Source organism: Pomacea canaliculata, linkage group LG12 (genome assembly GCF_003073045.1).
Source record: "Pomacea canaliculata isolate SZHN2017 linkage group LG12, ASM307304v1, whole genome shotgun sequence".
Classification (NCBI taxonomy): Eukaryota; Metazoa; Mollusca; class Gastropoda; order Architaenioglossa; family Ampullariidae; genus Pomacea; species Pomacea canaliculata.
The window spans coordinates 4,620,241-4,635,789 of NC_037601.1; the positions used below are offsets into that span (position 1 = coordinate 4,620,241).

General features: G+C 37.0%; 2 protein-coding genes across 4 annotated transcripts; both read right to left on the reverse strand.

The window, feature by feature from the left end:
• Positions 1 to 2,420: 2,420 nt before the first annotated feature.
• Positions 2,421 to 5,435, reverse strand: LOC112577142. 2 transcript variants are annotated; one of them, XM_025260114.1, is made up of 7 exons: positions 5,365 to 5,435; positions 4,716 to 4,962; positions 4,049 to 4,140; positions 3,663 to 3,778; positions 3,380 to 3,445; positions 2,690 to 2,769; positions 2,421 to 2,500 (listed from the first exon to the last, which is right to left on the reverse strand). In XM_025260114.1, the coding sequence occupies exons 2-7, from the start codon at positions 4,905 to 4,907 to the stop codon at positions 2,486 to 2,488; spliced, it is 561 nt and encodes a 186-aa protein (XP_025115899.1). In that variant the 5' UTR covers positions 4,908 to 4,962; positions 5,365 to 5,435; the 3' UTR covers positions 2,421 to 2,485. The 2 variants fall into 2 exon arrangements, with proteins under 2 accessions (XP_025115899.1, XP_025115898.1); XM_025260113.1 differs by having other exon boundaries at positions 2,422 to 2,500; positions 3,380 to 3,448.
• A 1,208-nt stretch (positions 5,436 to 6,643) lies between these two features.
• Positions 6,644 to 15,333, reverse strand: LOC112553430. Of its 2 annotated transcripts, XM_025220634.1 has the most exons (9): positions 15,197 to 15,333; positions 14,320 to 14,481; positions 13,851 to 14,093; positions 13,357 to 13,424; positions 11,061 to 11,096; positions 9,368 to 10,012; positions 8,832 to 8,942; positions 7,385 to 7,488; positions 6,644 to 6,723 (listed from the first exon to the last, which is right to left on the reverse strand). In XM_025220634.1, the coding sequence occupies exons 2-9, from the start codon at positions 14,457 to 14,459 to the stop codon at positions 6,670 to 6,672; spliced, it is 1,401 nt and encodes a 466-aa protein (XP_025076419.1). In that variant the 5' UTR covers positions 14,460 to 14,481; positions 15,197 to 15,333; the 3' UTR covers positions 6,644 to 6,669. The 2 variants fall into 2 exon arrangements, with proteins under 2 accessions (XP_025076419.1, XP_025076420.1); XM_025220635.1 differs by lacking the exon at positions 11,061 to 11,096.
• Positions 15,334 to 15,549: the final 216 nt, after the last annotated feature.

Below are 15,549 nucleotides of genomic sequence, written 5' to 3' on the forward strand. Positions count from 1 at the left end.
TCCGACACATACCAGGGTCAAGGTCAGGCTTGCCAGGTGAAGCACTGTTCTTCATGCCATCAGGTACATGCTGGCCACCTTTTGGCAACAGGTCTCTTGATATATTGCCTGCACACGCTGATGTCCAGCCAGAAGAGGTGGTTTCTGAAAGTCTCGTTCTCTCTAGTTGTTTTTTGACATCACTTCTGTAGTTGTTGGTATTTTTATCAGAAAAAACATTGTTGTAACTATCACCTGCAGAATGCGTTCTCCTCTCTTCTGTGGCTTTGACACTGATTCTTTCCCTGCTGTTTCTATCTTTCTGCACATTAGCAGGTACATTCAGAGGCAAGTCACAAGTCGCATCATTATTTCTTGCAGACGTCTTCTCAAGTCTGAGGTTGTTTGATTCTACCTGCATTCTAACAACAGGTTCAAAAGAGACATGAAATGCATGTTTACGTGGAATCATAGCAAAACTCTCAGTCTCTGATCGAGAATTAACATTTTCTAATTTGGATTCTGTTCCAGAATGGAAATCCGTCTCACAAGACAAGGCAGTAGATATGGAACCATTTCGACTTTGTCCAGAACCTTTCTTGCCCACACAGGCAGCAGGTGACAGCTTTGCTTTAGAAGCCTCCTCAACTGCAATCTGCCCTGCCTGATCCTGCCCATCACCTAACAAGCACCCTTTCTTTAAGGAGCCTTGCACTGACCTGGCATCATCATCCTTCTGTTTGTTTATACTTGTCTCATGCTTATAGCGTAGTTGCGTGGGGATGAGATTCTGAGCTGCAGTTCCATCTGATGCATCAGTGGTCAGCTGAGACTGCAGCACCTGCTGAGGAGAGAATCGAGCTGTAGTATCTTGCTGCTTTGATCTCCCAAGTCCTGGTGCAACACACTTCTCTCTCTTTTTTCTGTCAGCCTGGTGAGTGAGGAGCCTGGAGGATGGGCAAGCGTGACCCCTTTCCTATGTTTCCCTAAGAGGAGACAAGATGTCCCTTGGGGAGGTAGGGGTGACTGTGTCACGAAGACTTGTGCTGGACTTTGCTCCCAGCACTCTTGTTTCGGAAGAGAACATTGGCTGGGTTACAGTTCCTTCTCTTAAGCTGCCAGCAGATTCTGTGCCATGCAAAGCAACCGATTGCTTGCTGTCGTCTTTTAACAAAGGTGTCTGTTTCCTGCTTTCACCTTCACTAACTTGCTGCTTTTTCAGGCTGGAGAACTTCAACACAGCCTGAGCAAAGTTTGATGAGCTGGAGAAGTTATGTTGTTTAACAAAGTTCATGACACTACTTATACTCAAAGCATCCTCCATTGTTAGATCTGTTATGTTGCCATGAGTTAAATCCAAAAGTATTGAGGAGATGTCACGCTGAACAGTTTCATGATCTTCAGGAATTTTCTTGACTCCTGACTGTGATTGAGAAGCTGATGAAAAGCTCAAGTCTTCCCCATTGCTTAAAGTTCTATCACCTGAAACAGGATAGAATCAAGTTAACGCTCCAAAAGGATGCTCTAGCAACTAAACTCCAATATTTCTTGAGGTTATACACCCGCTGACCCACCACTGCCACAGTTATGTATGCTAAGCTTTAAATAGTTGCAAGTGCTTACCATCTTCATTGCCCTCCCCTTCTTCCTGGAGTAGAGAGTCAGAGTACTGCAGGCTGAAGGAGGTGACATCAACCTTACAGGATTGTCCTATCGGGGGCTATAAACTGGATTCCCAAACTGGGGCTACCAGGCAGACAAACACAAAAAAATGGAATATTTTTAAGGTTCTTAGCCATCTAAACATCAAACTAAGCTGTCCAAAATACCCCCCCCAAAAAAAAACAACAAACATTAGCAACTCTACTACGATTTCTCTTTGAAAGCAATAATCAGGACTTCTGCTTTTATTCTACCCGAGGCACACCATCTCCTCCATCTAGTCTGCCTAGTGCCTCAGTTCTTGTGGCCATGTAAGAACTTATGGACATCTCCAGATGCTCTGGTTTATCATCTCCACCCAGGTAACCTGACAAGGTGGTGTCATTTCCATCCCATTTGGCCTATGTTTGACAGAGCGGGTGATGCTGGAGACAGAAAAAATAAAAAATGCTTTTTTCCATGGACCATCACACGTCATTCCCTGTTTTGATAAATCCATAGACTTTGAACAATGAGTCTAAAAACTGAAACATTTTGCTTTTTGGTCTTCGAAAAATGATCAAAGTAATTACAGTGTACCAGTGAAAGGTACTGCTGATTGTAAAGTACACTAATAATAAATTACAATGACAGTAATGCGAGTCAGCAATGTTTTGACATCTGATGGAATTACTCTAAGTCTTTATCTGTATAACTGCTGTATTGGATCAAAAGTTCAAGATTGTAAACTTAAGAATGGATCACTGATGTCAAGACATCTACTGTCAGGTTTGAAAAGCGTTAAAAGCAGAAATACCTCGCTAAATTATTGTCATGTTCAAACTGTTCTTCATCAGCAGCCAATTTAGCTTGGCTGAATCTGAAACACAGTAAAAAAAAAAAAAATTATTTTCAACAGGCTTACAGAATGAAAATACTGCTTCGTCTAATTTAAAATATTCAAAAATCACCTTTAAATACCAAAGAAACAGGCTACAGATTCATTCTAGTGACACACTGAGCTTTTCTTTGTTGTCAGTTTCAACTTTCAGGAAAGAAAGCAACTCACCTGCAGTCTGGAAGTTTTCTTCCCCAATATCAATCCTAGTTCCAGAAGCTGATGTTTCAAGTCATGGTCTGTTGTTTTTCCTGAAAGGAATCAAACTGTTAATGTGAGGCATCACCTATTTTATCAAATCTTCCTGATGGTGCACTTAACTTTAGAGCACAATGACCACAAATGTGGCTTTGCCAGGAAAGCAAGGGGAAGGCAACTTTCCTTCTTTTATTTATTAAGTTTTGTTGCCACTCTCTGTAAAACACACTGACACACTTTGAAAAAGAAAAGCAATATTTTTCTCCAGGTTATCAGTTAAAGTACTTGCTTATTTTGCATAAGACAAATAAAAATTTTGTTTAAAAAGAAAGAAAAACAAAAAAGTATTTTACAAATTTGTTTTTTCAAAAATTAAAAAAAAAATCAGATTATATTAGATAATCACAATTTTAGAAGGCAGAAGTAAAATGAATGAATGAGTGTTTTTAAAAAGAAAGAAAGAAATTAAAAAAAAATTTTTCAGGACATAATAAGAAAAAATCATGTTCTAAGTTTCCCGTTTGTTCAAATTTTTCAAGAATTCCACAACTCTGTATAAGAAGTAAAAGACACTTTTGCACAAAAACATTTTAAATGTTTTTCACATTTATTTTCATGTTAATGACCTTACACTGTTTGTCAAGAAAAACAAATTATACCAACCAAGAATTCCAGAACAGCTCAGGTGTGCTTCTCTCCATTCATCCCTGTTCTTGCATGCTGCTGTTACTGCTATTGAGAAAAAAGTCCAAATAAACATTCACAATGTACACATGCATCAGTACTTCCACATTGTTCTCAACTGTACCGAAATACTTATATGAAAAAATATATCCAAAATAAACTGGACATTAAACTTTTATTAAAAAAGAAATTTAAAAGATTTAATTTTCTCCAAGTCTAACCTGATTAAGCAGGAGCAATATTATAAACCAACTTCTTTTACCCTTTTCCTTCTTTTTCAAAGGTGGAGCCAAAGGTCGTTTGAAAGGATCTTCAGTAGAATAAGTCATATTCGTTTCAGGTACAGATGGCTGGGCTTGTACATTCAGGTCATCCAGTCTAGCAATTAGACACAAATCTCTGTCATTAATAAATGGACAGAAACATCTTAGCATTTATTCATGTTCAAATTCTTGTTTGAAATATGCTTGTAAAATATTCTGGAAATGTTTAAGGAAAGCTCTGCTTTAAGCAAAAAATGGAACAGCCTTCAAAAATAAGGTACATTTAAAGAATGACAATACATTTCATTAGAAAGTGAAAGAAAGATTGGGGAAAGAATGAAAAGAAAGTAACAAAAATATAACCTGTTATTGCACGTATTCTCACCTTTTATCTCCAGCTGTCAACAAGTTTTCCTGACCAACAGTATGCTCTAAACCAAAGGAACCAAAGCTCGACTCCATAGCTGCAAACTGGTCCTACACACACACACAAAGTCAGTAAAATCTGTTGCTGAAGCTGGATGTGAGAATAAACACACACAAAAAAAGAAGACTACTTTTTCTGATTATTCTTTAAATTCATTAAGATCAGCTTGTTCAACTGCACTGCTCTTATTATATCCACGTTTGGATATATGCAAGCATGTTTCTCAATACTTCCAGTGATACTGTTGCTTCCCAGTTAACACTCGGGAAAAAAATAGTTTCCATTGTTATTTTTTTCATGTGAAAGACATCTGCACAATCCTCATAGCTAGTTAAGGTTGCTGCAATCAGTGAAATCATTCAGTGCCACCTTTATTCTGGAAATTTGAAAAAAATTCTTATACCCAATGGTCTGCAAATCAGAAATGGTAAATCCTCCACTCCCACTACCTATGATTTTCTCTCAAATGTAGTGTATGGACATTTCCACCAACTTGAGAATGCCAAGTCAAATTTACTGCAAGGAAGAATTCTGGGAATAACTGGAATAAACTGAGCATGTTGGTTAATGTCCTAGAGGTAGAGAACAGATGTATCCTCTTATGCTACTTTTATGTTAAACCCACCTCAAGTGGCATATCCCGCTTGTTTGCCTCTGGTGTTTCCAGGCATGGTTTATCACCTTTCTGGCCAAAGCTAGCAGAGGCAGACATGTCAGAATTACGTAAAATATCTTCCACATGAAATGAGCTGCCTTCTAGGAATGGATTCATTGTAACCTCCGTGTCATGTAAATGTAGGTTGGCAGTTGTTGGCATGAAAAACACAGCCTGCAAGCCAGATTCCTCTTCACGTTTTGTCTCTGTAAGTTATCTGTTGACATGGCAAAAGAACACTTTTTAATGTTGTTCACTTGAGATTATAGTTGATTAAGTTGAATTTATTTTTAACAGACTTCTGATATATTCCTGTTTTTATAAGATTTATAAAGAAAAACTCTCTCCCTCCCTTAAGCAGAATAGGAAGTGAATAAGGTCAGACAAGTCTTCTCCATTAAGCAGTTATTAGTAGAACAAAAAAAAAAAAAATTTTAACCTTCATTTATAAAGATATGCTAATGGAACATCAAAGTAAAGTAATCTTAAAAATGTTACCACAGAAACTCCTTTTCTTTTCATAAAGCTTGTCACTTAAGCATGAACCTATACAGCCAATACAAAAAGCTAGATATAGATAATAAGATCCAACAATCCCCAGTGAGATGCCCAAACTTACATCAAGATGGGGAGCCTGCTGACAGATGTGTCCTGATCACAGGAAACCAGTTGGACATGATTTTCTTTCTTTCTTTCCGATGGTGTGAATCATTTCCATTACTGAAAAAAACCATATATATATATATACCAAGGATATCATGATGTGCAAATAAATTCGTGAAACTATTGATCATTTGGCTGCATGCCATCATGATGATATCTGCCTGAGGACCAGATGCTGCAACTTATCAGCCAACTTGTGGACGGAATAAAGCTTTGGCACTATGCATACGTGAGAAGCGACTGAACATAACACTTTCTGCAATCCTGTTCATCTACCAACAAAATGACAAAAAATTTGGCTTCAACACATTTTCCTAGACATCAAGCTTTGGGAATCAATTGTTGACCTACATCAGATAGCAGAGTTTCTGCTGCATGGACAAAAGATACAAGACACAAAGATGCAGAAAGAAAGCGCGAAAAGAAGCTGAAATATCTTTCCTAATTCCTTAAACAGCCTTTCCAAAAGACAGTATACACTTACACATGACATCACTTTTAAGTTATAAAACCTACCTCTCTGAACCACTGCTGCCATCTCCCTCCCCTTCCAGGAACAGGAGACAGTGCCAGTATGACCCTCTGCTGATTGCCGTACCAGGAAGAGAAACTTGCTGGTGGCATGCTGATGTCCTTTCACTAGACGATAACTTTTCCAGCCTGACAGCAAAGCTCAGCATATTCTCTACCCTCTGCAACAGAGAAACATTGCATTTGGTTAACTAAGAAATATACAACTGTACCTAAAAATTTTTAGAGGTACACAGTGATGGGAGAGGGGTCTACCCATGCTCAATCGAAAACAATTTCAACACAGGTCTTTATTAAAAAAAAAAAAAAAAAAAAAAAAAGAAAAAAAAAAAAGAAAAAAAAGGTCTGAAAGTATCCCCAGTGGTGTAGTAGCTATGCAGTTTATTCAAAGAGTTGAAAACAATGATCACAGTCTGGTGTTGATGCAGTCTGTGATTTTATTTATTCAAAAAAAGCAAGATGAAGGGTGTTGTACATTCCATGACTGTGGTACTTTTGCGAATGAATAGCTGAATAAAGAAAACTTGTATCTAATAGCACGATTTTCATTTTCAAGGTTATCCCAATAACCACAGCCACAGCAGCATCAATGCAGTGTAAGCTGAAAAAATTCCTGGAAAGACTTTAGAATCCCACAAAGAACACTTTCTTTCTGTATTAATCTGCTGTTAAAGTGAATCTATAAAGCCAAAGATTATCGGTCACCTGGTGTGGCAAGTCACTTCTGCCATTATCTTGCTTTATCAGCACTGTGTCCTCTCTGTCTGGCTGACAAAGCCAGCTCCTGCAGCACAAAACAGTACAAATGTTAATGATAGCATAATAAGGTCAATTAGGATACAGACATATTTTAAAGCTACTAATTAACTTTAAGACATAGTTATAATTGAATGTTCATCTCACGTTACAATGAATGCTGTTCCATTCTCCATCTTATAATGTTACTGTTTCACTCTCGTTTGTAAATTGTGAATGCTGCTTCACTTTCTGTCATAATGTACATTGGGAGCAGGGTGCTCTTTCTCGGCTAGTGTTTAGGCAGTTTCTGCTTTGAATCTTAGGTGCCTGTTTTGTAAAAGGGACATATCTGACGATATACATTGGCTGTGCGATTGGTCCAAATAAAGTGACAGAGCTAAGTTGTGAGTCGTGCAACTGGGTGCCTGTGTGTGCCTGACACTTTCAACTTGTATAGTTTACTGGTCTGCTGTAATCTTTCTTTCCTCAAAATAAAAAGACTCATAAAAACAACAACTTTAAAGACATACTGATTCATTAAAATTGCAGGGGTGAGAATGCATTTACATGGCCGATCAGTCTTTTCAATCTTAATTTTTTTCAGTTTATCATCTCTGCAGATGATAGGAATTTTATTTAAAAAAAAAAAACAAACAAACAATGAAAACCGCTGTTGCTCAGTGTGTCAAGTGCTTTTACACAAGTACCTCTCTCACAGCTTCAAGTTCATCTTCCGTGTCAATTTCACTACCATCACCACTCATGAATTGGCGCCTGAGTGTTGCAAGAAGGTTTTCACCTTCAGCTGCACCTAAAAGCAGTAAAAAACAGTGAAATGCTTCTCGCTCAAAGCATATAAAATGTTTCAGTAGTTAAAAGTTGTCACCCTTATCTAAGAAATAAAGCAGAGTGCAGCAATCTTTCACGCACATGTGTGTGTGTGTGGGTTGGGGGCTGGAATAAGAGCTCTATGCAAAAATCAAATTTTGTAGGGGTATTTCCTTTGTCTCCGAAACAGAAAGTTTGTAGTACATTCTGTTTGATCTATGCATCTTTATTTCAATGTTTGTGTTACCAATTATAAGATATAATACCAGTGGCCCCCCCAGTGAAAATGAACAGAAAGAAAACTTTTGTCAATGATTTTTATTTCATTGACACTAACACCATTTCCTATCACCCACTCATTCACTCACTCTCCTACCACCCCACCCCAACATATTTCCTTATATGAGTATTCCGTTTGTCTAGAAGAGGGTTAGAATGTTGGATCTTCACTTCTTCTTGTTCGTAATCCCCCCCAGTGATAGGGCATAGGGCCGCAACTCTGCCTGGGTCTCCCAACCCAGCGCCTCCATGTGAGTTTCAGCCCACAGCTTGTCTTGTTAAATTGTCGGCCGACTTTCGCAAGGTGTGACCGATCCCACCCCACTTCAGCTTCTTGATGTCTAGGCTGGCAGGTTTTTGGTTGGTTCTCTCCACAGGTCTGTGCAGGATTTACCCTGCCAAAAGCCTGCCTGTTCTTGCCCCAGTCTCTTGTCTAGGGCATTCTTCAGTCTCTCCAGGATGATTCTGGTCAGCACCTTGTGAGATCTTTGTTCTGCATCCCCACTAATGACACTGTCATTCTTGTTCTCTACTGGCCTGCATGCATTGGTGTTTTTCTTTCCTGAAAGAATTCTTGTAATTTCGTATAGTTTCTTTGTGTTATTTTGCCCAGCTGCTTGCTCTGCCTCTTCTGCCATTTATGTGCGAACTATCTCTTGTGATATGTGGCATTAGTGTAGTAAAAAACATCTTATGTTATCAAGTGGTGCATATTTCTGTCTAGACTTAGATTTAGACTGTACTTTTATATCATTTTGCTGAAGCTGATAACACATTTTTATTTTATTGTGTGTTTGGTCAGATATGTAGCTAAAACAAGCACAACAAAGAACATAATTTACAACACTATCATATGTCAGTAACTAAGTTAAATAAGCATGGAACAATTGAATGGAAGATTGACACATTAAACTAAAGAAACATCAACGAAGAAAAATTGGGCTTGAAAACAAAAAGAACTGCAAATTCAAGGGCACTGCAGGACACCTTTTAGTAATAAACATTAAATAACAATATCATAAACCGAAAATCAGAATAGCAACAGACCTCGCTGGTTTGTCAGGGTGTGGCTGCTACGCAAAGAAGTCACCTCTATGTCTTCTCCATCCCCAGGAAAAGGAATAGGGGTCTTGTGAAAGTAACATGCATCTAGTAAGCCTGCCAACAATTCACAATATTGACACAAATGCAAAAAAAACAACACTTTCAAGCTGATTTTCTTTGCCAAGATAATTCTGTGAATCATATTCTAATGATGACTTCTCATTTTTAACTAAAAACTGTCACCACTAAGCTATTATCATCACAAACAAATTCCTGTAAAATCTGAATCTCTAGTTCAGAAAAGAATGGGTGAAAACAGTGGACCATTCACAGCACAGAATTGGATGATGTCTGTCTGGGACATAATCTCAACATTTATGAGCTGCCAGAAGCTTTTTCCAACAAACAAAAATATGCAACATTAAAATAAAAGCCTGAACGTACTACACATATTTTTTAAACACCTAATCTTCATAATACCCCATAAAGCAGCTCCTATAGCATAAAAAGTGGAGTGGTGTGGACATCAGTATACTCACCACTTTTGCTCATGCCAGCTACCTGCTGATTGCCCTTTGTATCCTTATCAGACTCTTGACCCTCTCCCAACCTGTTTTCCTCTTCATGGAATGTAGTCTCTGCTTGTGGGTCCCCACCTTGCATTTGTATAGTGGAATCCATGTCCATGTCCTTTGTTCTACTATCTGCTACATCTGTTTCTTGATTCTTTTCTCTGCTTTTGATTGGGAGACTAAGAAATGGCTCCTCATCACTGATCTCATCATCATCACTGTCTTTATCTTCACATATGTCACTGAACTCTTCATCCAATTTTTGCAGTTCTTCAGCAGCAAACTCCACATCACAGACACTGAGATCAAGCTCATTTCCTTCATCAACATTACCCAGTAAGCCTTCAGTAATAAAAGCCAGTGCTCTCTGTCCATGACCAGCGACCTTCACCGATGGCTCGGCAAGAAACTGAGGCTTTTTCTTGACAGTGTCTATCAAATGACTCCGACCCATCGGCAAATCTTTTGAGTCTTGCTTTGAGCTATCTGACCACTCTGTTGAGTCACCTACAATCTCTCTGCATGGTGACAGGACTGATCCAAAATTAAGTTTTCCCACTTTGGACGGAGCCCCTTTCGGTGTGTTTAATGGTAACATGCTGGATGACAAATCTGTTAAAAGAAATTCAGCAATAATGGTTATTTTCACATGCCACTAGCATTGAATTCAAATGAGAAATGCTGAGGCTTTTGTATAGGCTATAACTGTACATGATTTATAGCTTTAAGGATTAAAAAAAACTATTATATATGAATAGTAATATTGACAGAAAAATATGATCAGAAATATCTAGAAATAAAGATGCATGTATCATAAACATATGGGTCACTATATATGCAGATAATAACTGAGCAGATGTTTGTACTTGGAAAGCAGTATATGCACAGACATGCTGCACCCACATAACCCATAAAGTCCCACAGTTTGACCTCTGCCTTCGTGATTCAGACAATTCTCAAACTGAAAGGCATTTGGAAGCAAGGCTTCCATTTATGCTGTATGACTAGGAAAGTCTAGAGGTCAGTGACCAGTGTTTTCACTGTATCTGACTGTGACAGCACGGTGGTGATTGTTATTAGTCACATTCAAACCTGTATGCATATATACACACATAATAATAAATGCAAAATTTGTTAAGCACATACTCACACTCTTAGGGAGTATGCTCTTAGCGCATAAGAACAAGAATGTAACATGGACAGCATAAGAGGGACAGAAAAACAAATAACATATGAACTATAAACAAATAAACAACAGTACTAATGAAGAATAAAATCAAATACAGAAAACTCAAAGAGGAACCAAATAACAAGACCAAGAGCTGCGAGTAACATAATATTGAAAAAAGGGTGTGAAAAAGGACTAGCATTATGGGAAAGGGTGTTAGGAGTAATGTTTACTAAAGAGGTGCATTTTCTGTCCATGTTTGTACATGCATATGCACTGGGGCACATACAAAATGGATGTATTCTTGTGTATAAACATCATGCCAAAACATGCCCCATGCTGTTTACAAAAACGAAAATATCATTTAGTTTTTCTTTTTAATGAATGCATTATTATCCATAGAGTTAGTCAACCAAATTTAGAACATCAAAGAAATGACAAAAAAGGTTCCTTGTTAAAGAACAACTTGTAAGCAGTAAGTTGCTATCTTACCAGCAATGCTAGTAACTGGCGCCAGGAGCTCACAATCTGTTTTACGAGTATATTTGTTGCACAACCTCATCAGTCATATCAATTTGACACAATTCATGACACCAACTATATCAAATAAAACATTCAAAGCTTGCAGATACTGTTGCTGTTAATATAACATTAAACCCAAAAGATATGACAGCCTTTCAAAATACACATCCAGCTATAAAATCCTCAGGACATGACTGAACAGCAAATATAAAAATTTTGTCTTCTCCTTTCAATCATCTATTCATTTACATGAGTTTAGCTTACAGAGAATTAAAAAAACAAACAAACAAAAAAAAACCAAACCAAACCAAACAAAACAAAACAAAAAAAAACAACAACTGAAGGGAGGGGGAGGTACATACTGATATCACTGATCAAAATACACGCACAAACTTTTGATAAACTGGAAGGAATGGCTGTTTGGATTTATGCCTATTCAACAAAGTAGCTAGAATCCAAAATCTGGCGATGAGAATAACTGGAACCAAAAGGTCAACTCTGATTCATGCCATGGACACAGTAATGGGACTGCAAAGTCTGGAGGAGATGCCACACCAAGATCCTTATCCAAGTTGCAAAGTTTAAAAGACTGATCAGTCACACAATACACAAGAGAATGTCAGAGCCCCAAAACTTACATCAGCCCTGAGCAGCCTACGACAATCCACAGCACAGTCTTACGATGGACTCTCTCTCATTGCAATATCCCTGGCAATGAGGTAGCTGACAGACTGTCAATGGATGAAAGAACGCTGGCTCAAGAGACCTTCCAGGTCAGTTTTGCTGATGCAAAAACAATGCCAAGCAACAGAAAAGTTGGCTCTAACAGCATACAAGCTACAGCAGTCAAGATTCACTTTAGAGAAGAACAAGTGACAGCTCCAACGCCTGGCCCCAATGACAGTGGCCCCTTCCTGCAGGACTGTCCAGCCTATCAAATATGAAAAGCAGAGACATGACCTGCTTACACACTGTTGAAAGAAAAGACCTTTAGATCCCAGCAGTGTCTATAGCATTTAGTGGATATAACATAGCACACCAGCTTCTGTCAGGGTAACTGTCCAAGTGTTCGATGAAGAAAAAGAATGTATACACAGTAATGCCGGCAATGGTTCCATACACATTTTCCAGTAAGTTGCTTGATAGTGTTTAACAGTACCATGGGCTACATCACAGCAAGCATCTTCCAATATAGAAATTCCCAAAATAAGATTGAATAATGCATTGTTTACATTAGAAAGATTATATTTATAATTATATAGTCCTAGATTGTTTATACACAACAGCATATAGAAAATAACAAAATCTAAACAGCCACATGATTTGTCTTCCAAGATCTAAGTTAGACACACACTGTTGCAATGTCTCTTCAATGTCATGGCTAAAAAAAAGGAAAAAAAAAGCCCCAACAAACCAGCAATAATGGTCAGCACTACATTACATGTTTGTGAATGATTTAAATATCTTTAACATCTAAACAGTATTTATTAAGCACATGCAACATAAAACTATTTAAATCTATATACATATATTTAATCACTAATAACTTTGAAAAAAATGGTCAATCAAATCTATTTCATGCTACCAATTCATGAAGCAATTATGAAAGCTTGTGTTTTATCTGGCCATGCTGAGAAAAAAATGAATCATATAGAATCTGAAATAAGCATGGTAATGACAGATAAAAAAAAGCCAGCTGATTTGAAACATATCCCTCGATATGTGCTCATATTGTTTTCCACATCCACTGAAATAGCCAAGCAGTGCATTACAAATTTACCTCCAACAAAGGAGAGATTACTCTTTTTGGTTGTTTACAAATTATTAATTTATAGCTCTCTAATCTATTCACCTGCTTTCACTTAGATTTACTAGAATAAAAAGTAAGAAAAGATTGTTGACTAAATTATTTTATAATTTATATAAACACTTCAAAAATGGTGTCTTGTGTATTTTTCAACCCACAAATTGTATAATATTGCTGTTTTAGAGCAGCTGTTCACACACTCAAAATATATTCAATGTATAGATACAGCTCATTTGTTCAAAGACAAACTCTACATTTTTTTTTCTTTTAAAAAAAATGCTTGATGCAGTTTCTGTGGGGATCTTTCTTAGGTTGGAGGCTGTCTGCTAGAAAAACAAGTTTTCACATATCAATAAAAGAAATATTCAGAATGCTTCATTCTGCTTTCCAGAGCACCACATTTGCACTAGTCTTTAAAAAGTGTTTTGTTACAAAACAAATTTTTGCAAACCCACTCACCACTTAAGAGTTCATTTGGTATGAGTCCCATGGAGGACCTTGAACTGACATCAGTTAGTGAATCACTCCTGGAAATGAAGAGTAAGGGGAAGTTTCAGGTTAATAGGAACAGTAGTTGCAAAATATTTTTATCAACTCACCTTCCCCATCCAACATCATGTTAAACGCAGATAAGATGGGGTTTTCACTTCTTTTTTAACAGCTACAAGTTTTAAAAAACCCAATACATAGCTTTTTAACTTTTCCCTTTTTTATGCTTTATTACCACTGATTTTAAAAAAAGCTTCCAAGATACTTAACTATCTTACTTGTATGTTTGCACCACTTGTAAATAATTCTCACCTTTTTCATTTGAACCAAATGAATGATAGGCATAGCACTCTTCATTTAGTTTCATAATCTGATATTATCTCCCTTTTCCAACAGCAGATTTGTGAAAATATTGTTAATAAATAATAAAAGCATAGAACATTTATCAAAATAAAACAATATACTTTTCATCTGGTGTAATAGTGCCTCCATCTTTTTCTGTGATGGCAGAGAAATGAATGAGGTCTGAACCAGAATCCATCTTCTGAGGTTTGGCCTGCTGTGGGATGATGTTAGCATCAGCAGTAATACTGAAGTTGGGTCGCATCAGTTCTTGGGACAAATTCAGAGAATCTGATTGTGATGATAACTGTGACTCTTCATTCAAGAAGGAGCCTTTGATGTCTGGAATTGTCATTTGTCTCATTCTAGAAAAAAGCACGCAATTCTCGGTGTCAAATGGTTTCAACTTCAGATCATTGATAGCATCAAGAATAAATATTCTAGTCATCTCATTAGAACTAATATTTTGCAAAATATAGTGTCACCCATACTTTCAAAAGAAAAAGGACAGACGTTACAAAGATGACTGAGGCTTCAAATTAACTGCTTTGGCTAGTCATTCAGTGTTCTTGATTACAACACAATAATTACCTAATGGCATCTCTTGCTATAGTTGATGCAGCCAAAGGAGCAGGAGTACAGAACAAGGTTCTGTCATCTATTGATTGCTCCATTCCTGCCGCTGTCAAAGCCATATCATGACTAATGTTGAAAGATGTAGAAGAATACATTTTTTTCAAAGACTGCTATAACCTAGAATAAAAAAAAATAAACAAAACATTTAGAAAAGCAGAATTCCTGAAGTCTTGTTACTGAGTTAAATTCTTTGGCCTAAACTTCAAAAGCAGTACTATTGTTGCAGTTCATTTGAATAATAACAATATTCACAAGATAAAGTAGGGCAGACACGGTCTGAAGAGTCTAACAAAGCCTACTAGTGTGTTTTACAGTATTATTTATAATGTCTCATTGTCCCACGTTTCAATTTTCTTATAAAATGCAGCATCAAAAGCTTGCTGAAAAAAATATGCACACTAAAACCATTAAGAACTATTTCAGAAAAATTTTCTCATTAATAAATGTCCCTACTAATTCTCTACAAGCCTAAAAAACACAAAGTTGAGGAGAGGTACAACAGAACATATACGTCTGTAATGAGTAATATATTTTTTTTTTATTTCTTAGGCTGGGCTGAGAATAGAAGGCACAGGCAGAAAGATGCTTATAGTTATCGTACACAACAGTACTCAATCTTTTGCTATCCCCAGTGACAATACATTTTATAACCCAACTCTTATTAAATAACAAACACATATGATATTAACTATATGTTTCTTCTGAAACTTCTCAATATGTCATTTAAGTTTCTTCTTGAAAACCGCGCGTCCTTTCGATGCCTATTAACATTATGGCATTTGCCATTCTTGCGCCATGCCTTCCACAAAGATCCCATAAAAAAATAACGTACTCGCAAGATAACGTCGAAGAAGTCAACATCAACATCTCAATGAACGTAAAACAGCATGAAAAATAAGTAAGTCTGTTTTGCAGGTTTGAAAATCCGCCATTTTACTAACTTCACGTCTGTTCCATCTCTAAACACGCGTTTTCATTGGTTTAGACATAGTCAGGGACAAGGGGACGCTACCCTACTCACGTGTCCAGATTTAAAAAAAAAAAGGCAAAGAAGTGAAATGTTGTGCATTAAATTCAACTTCTATTTATCGTAGATTTTATTTCATTGAATTATGAAATTAATTTTTGTAAACTGGAAAACAAATAAAAATTCTCAACGAGCTAAATTTTTCCTTATATTGAAAA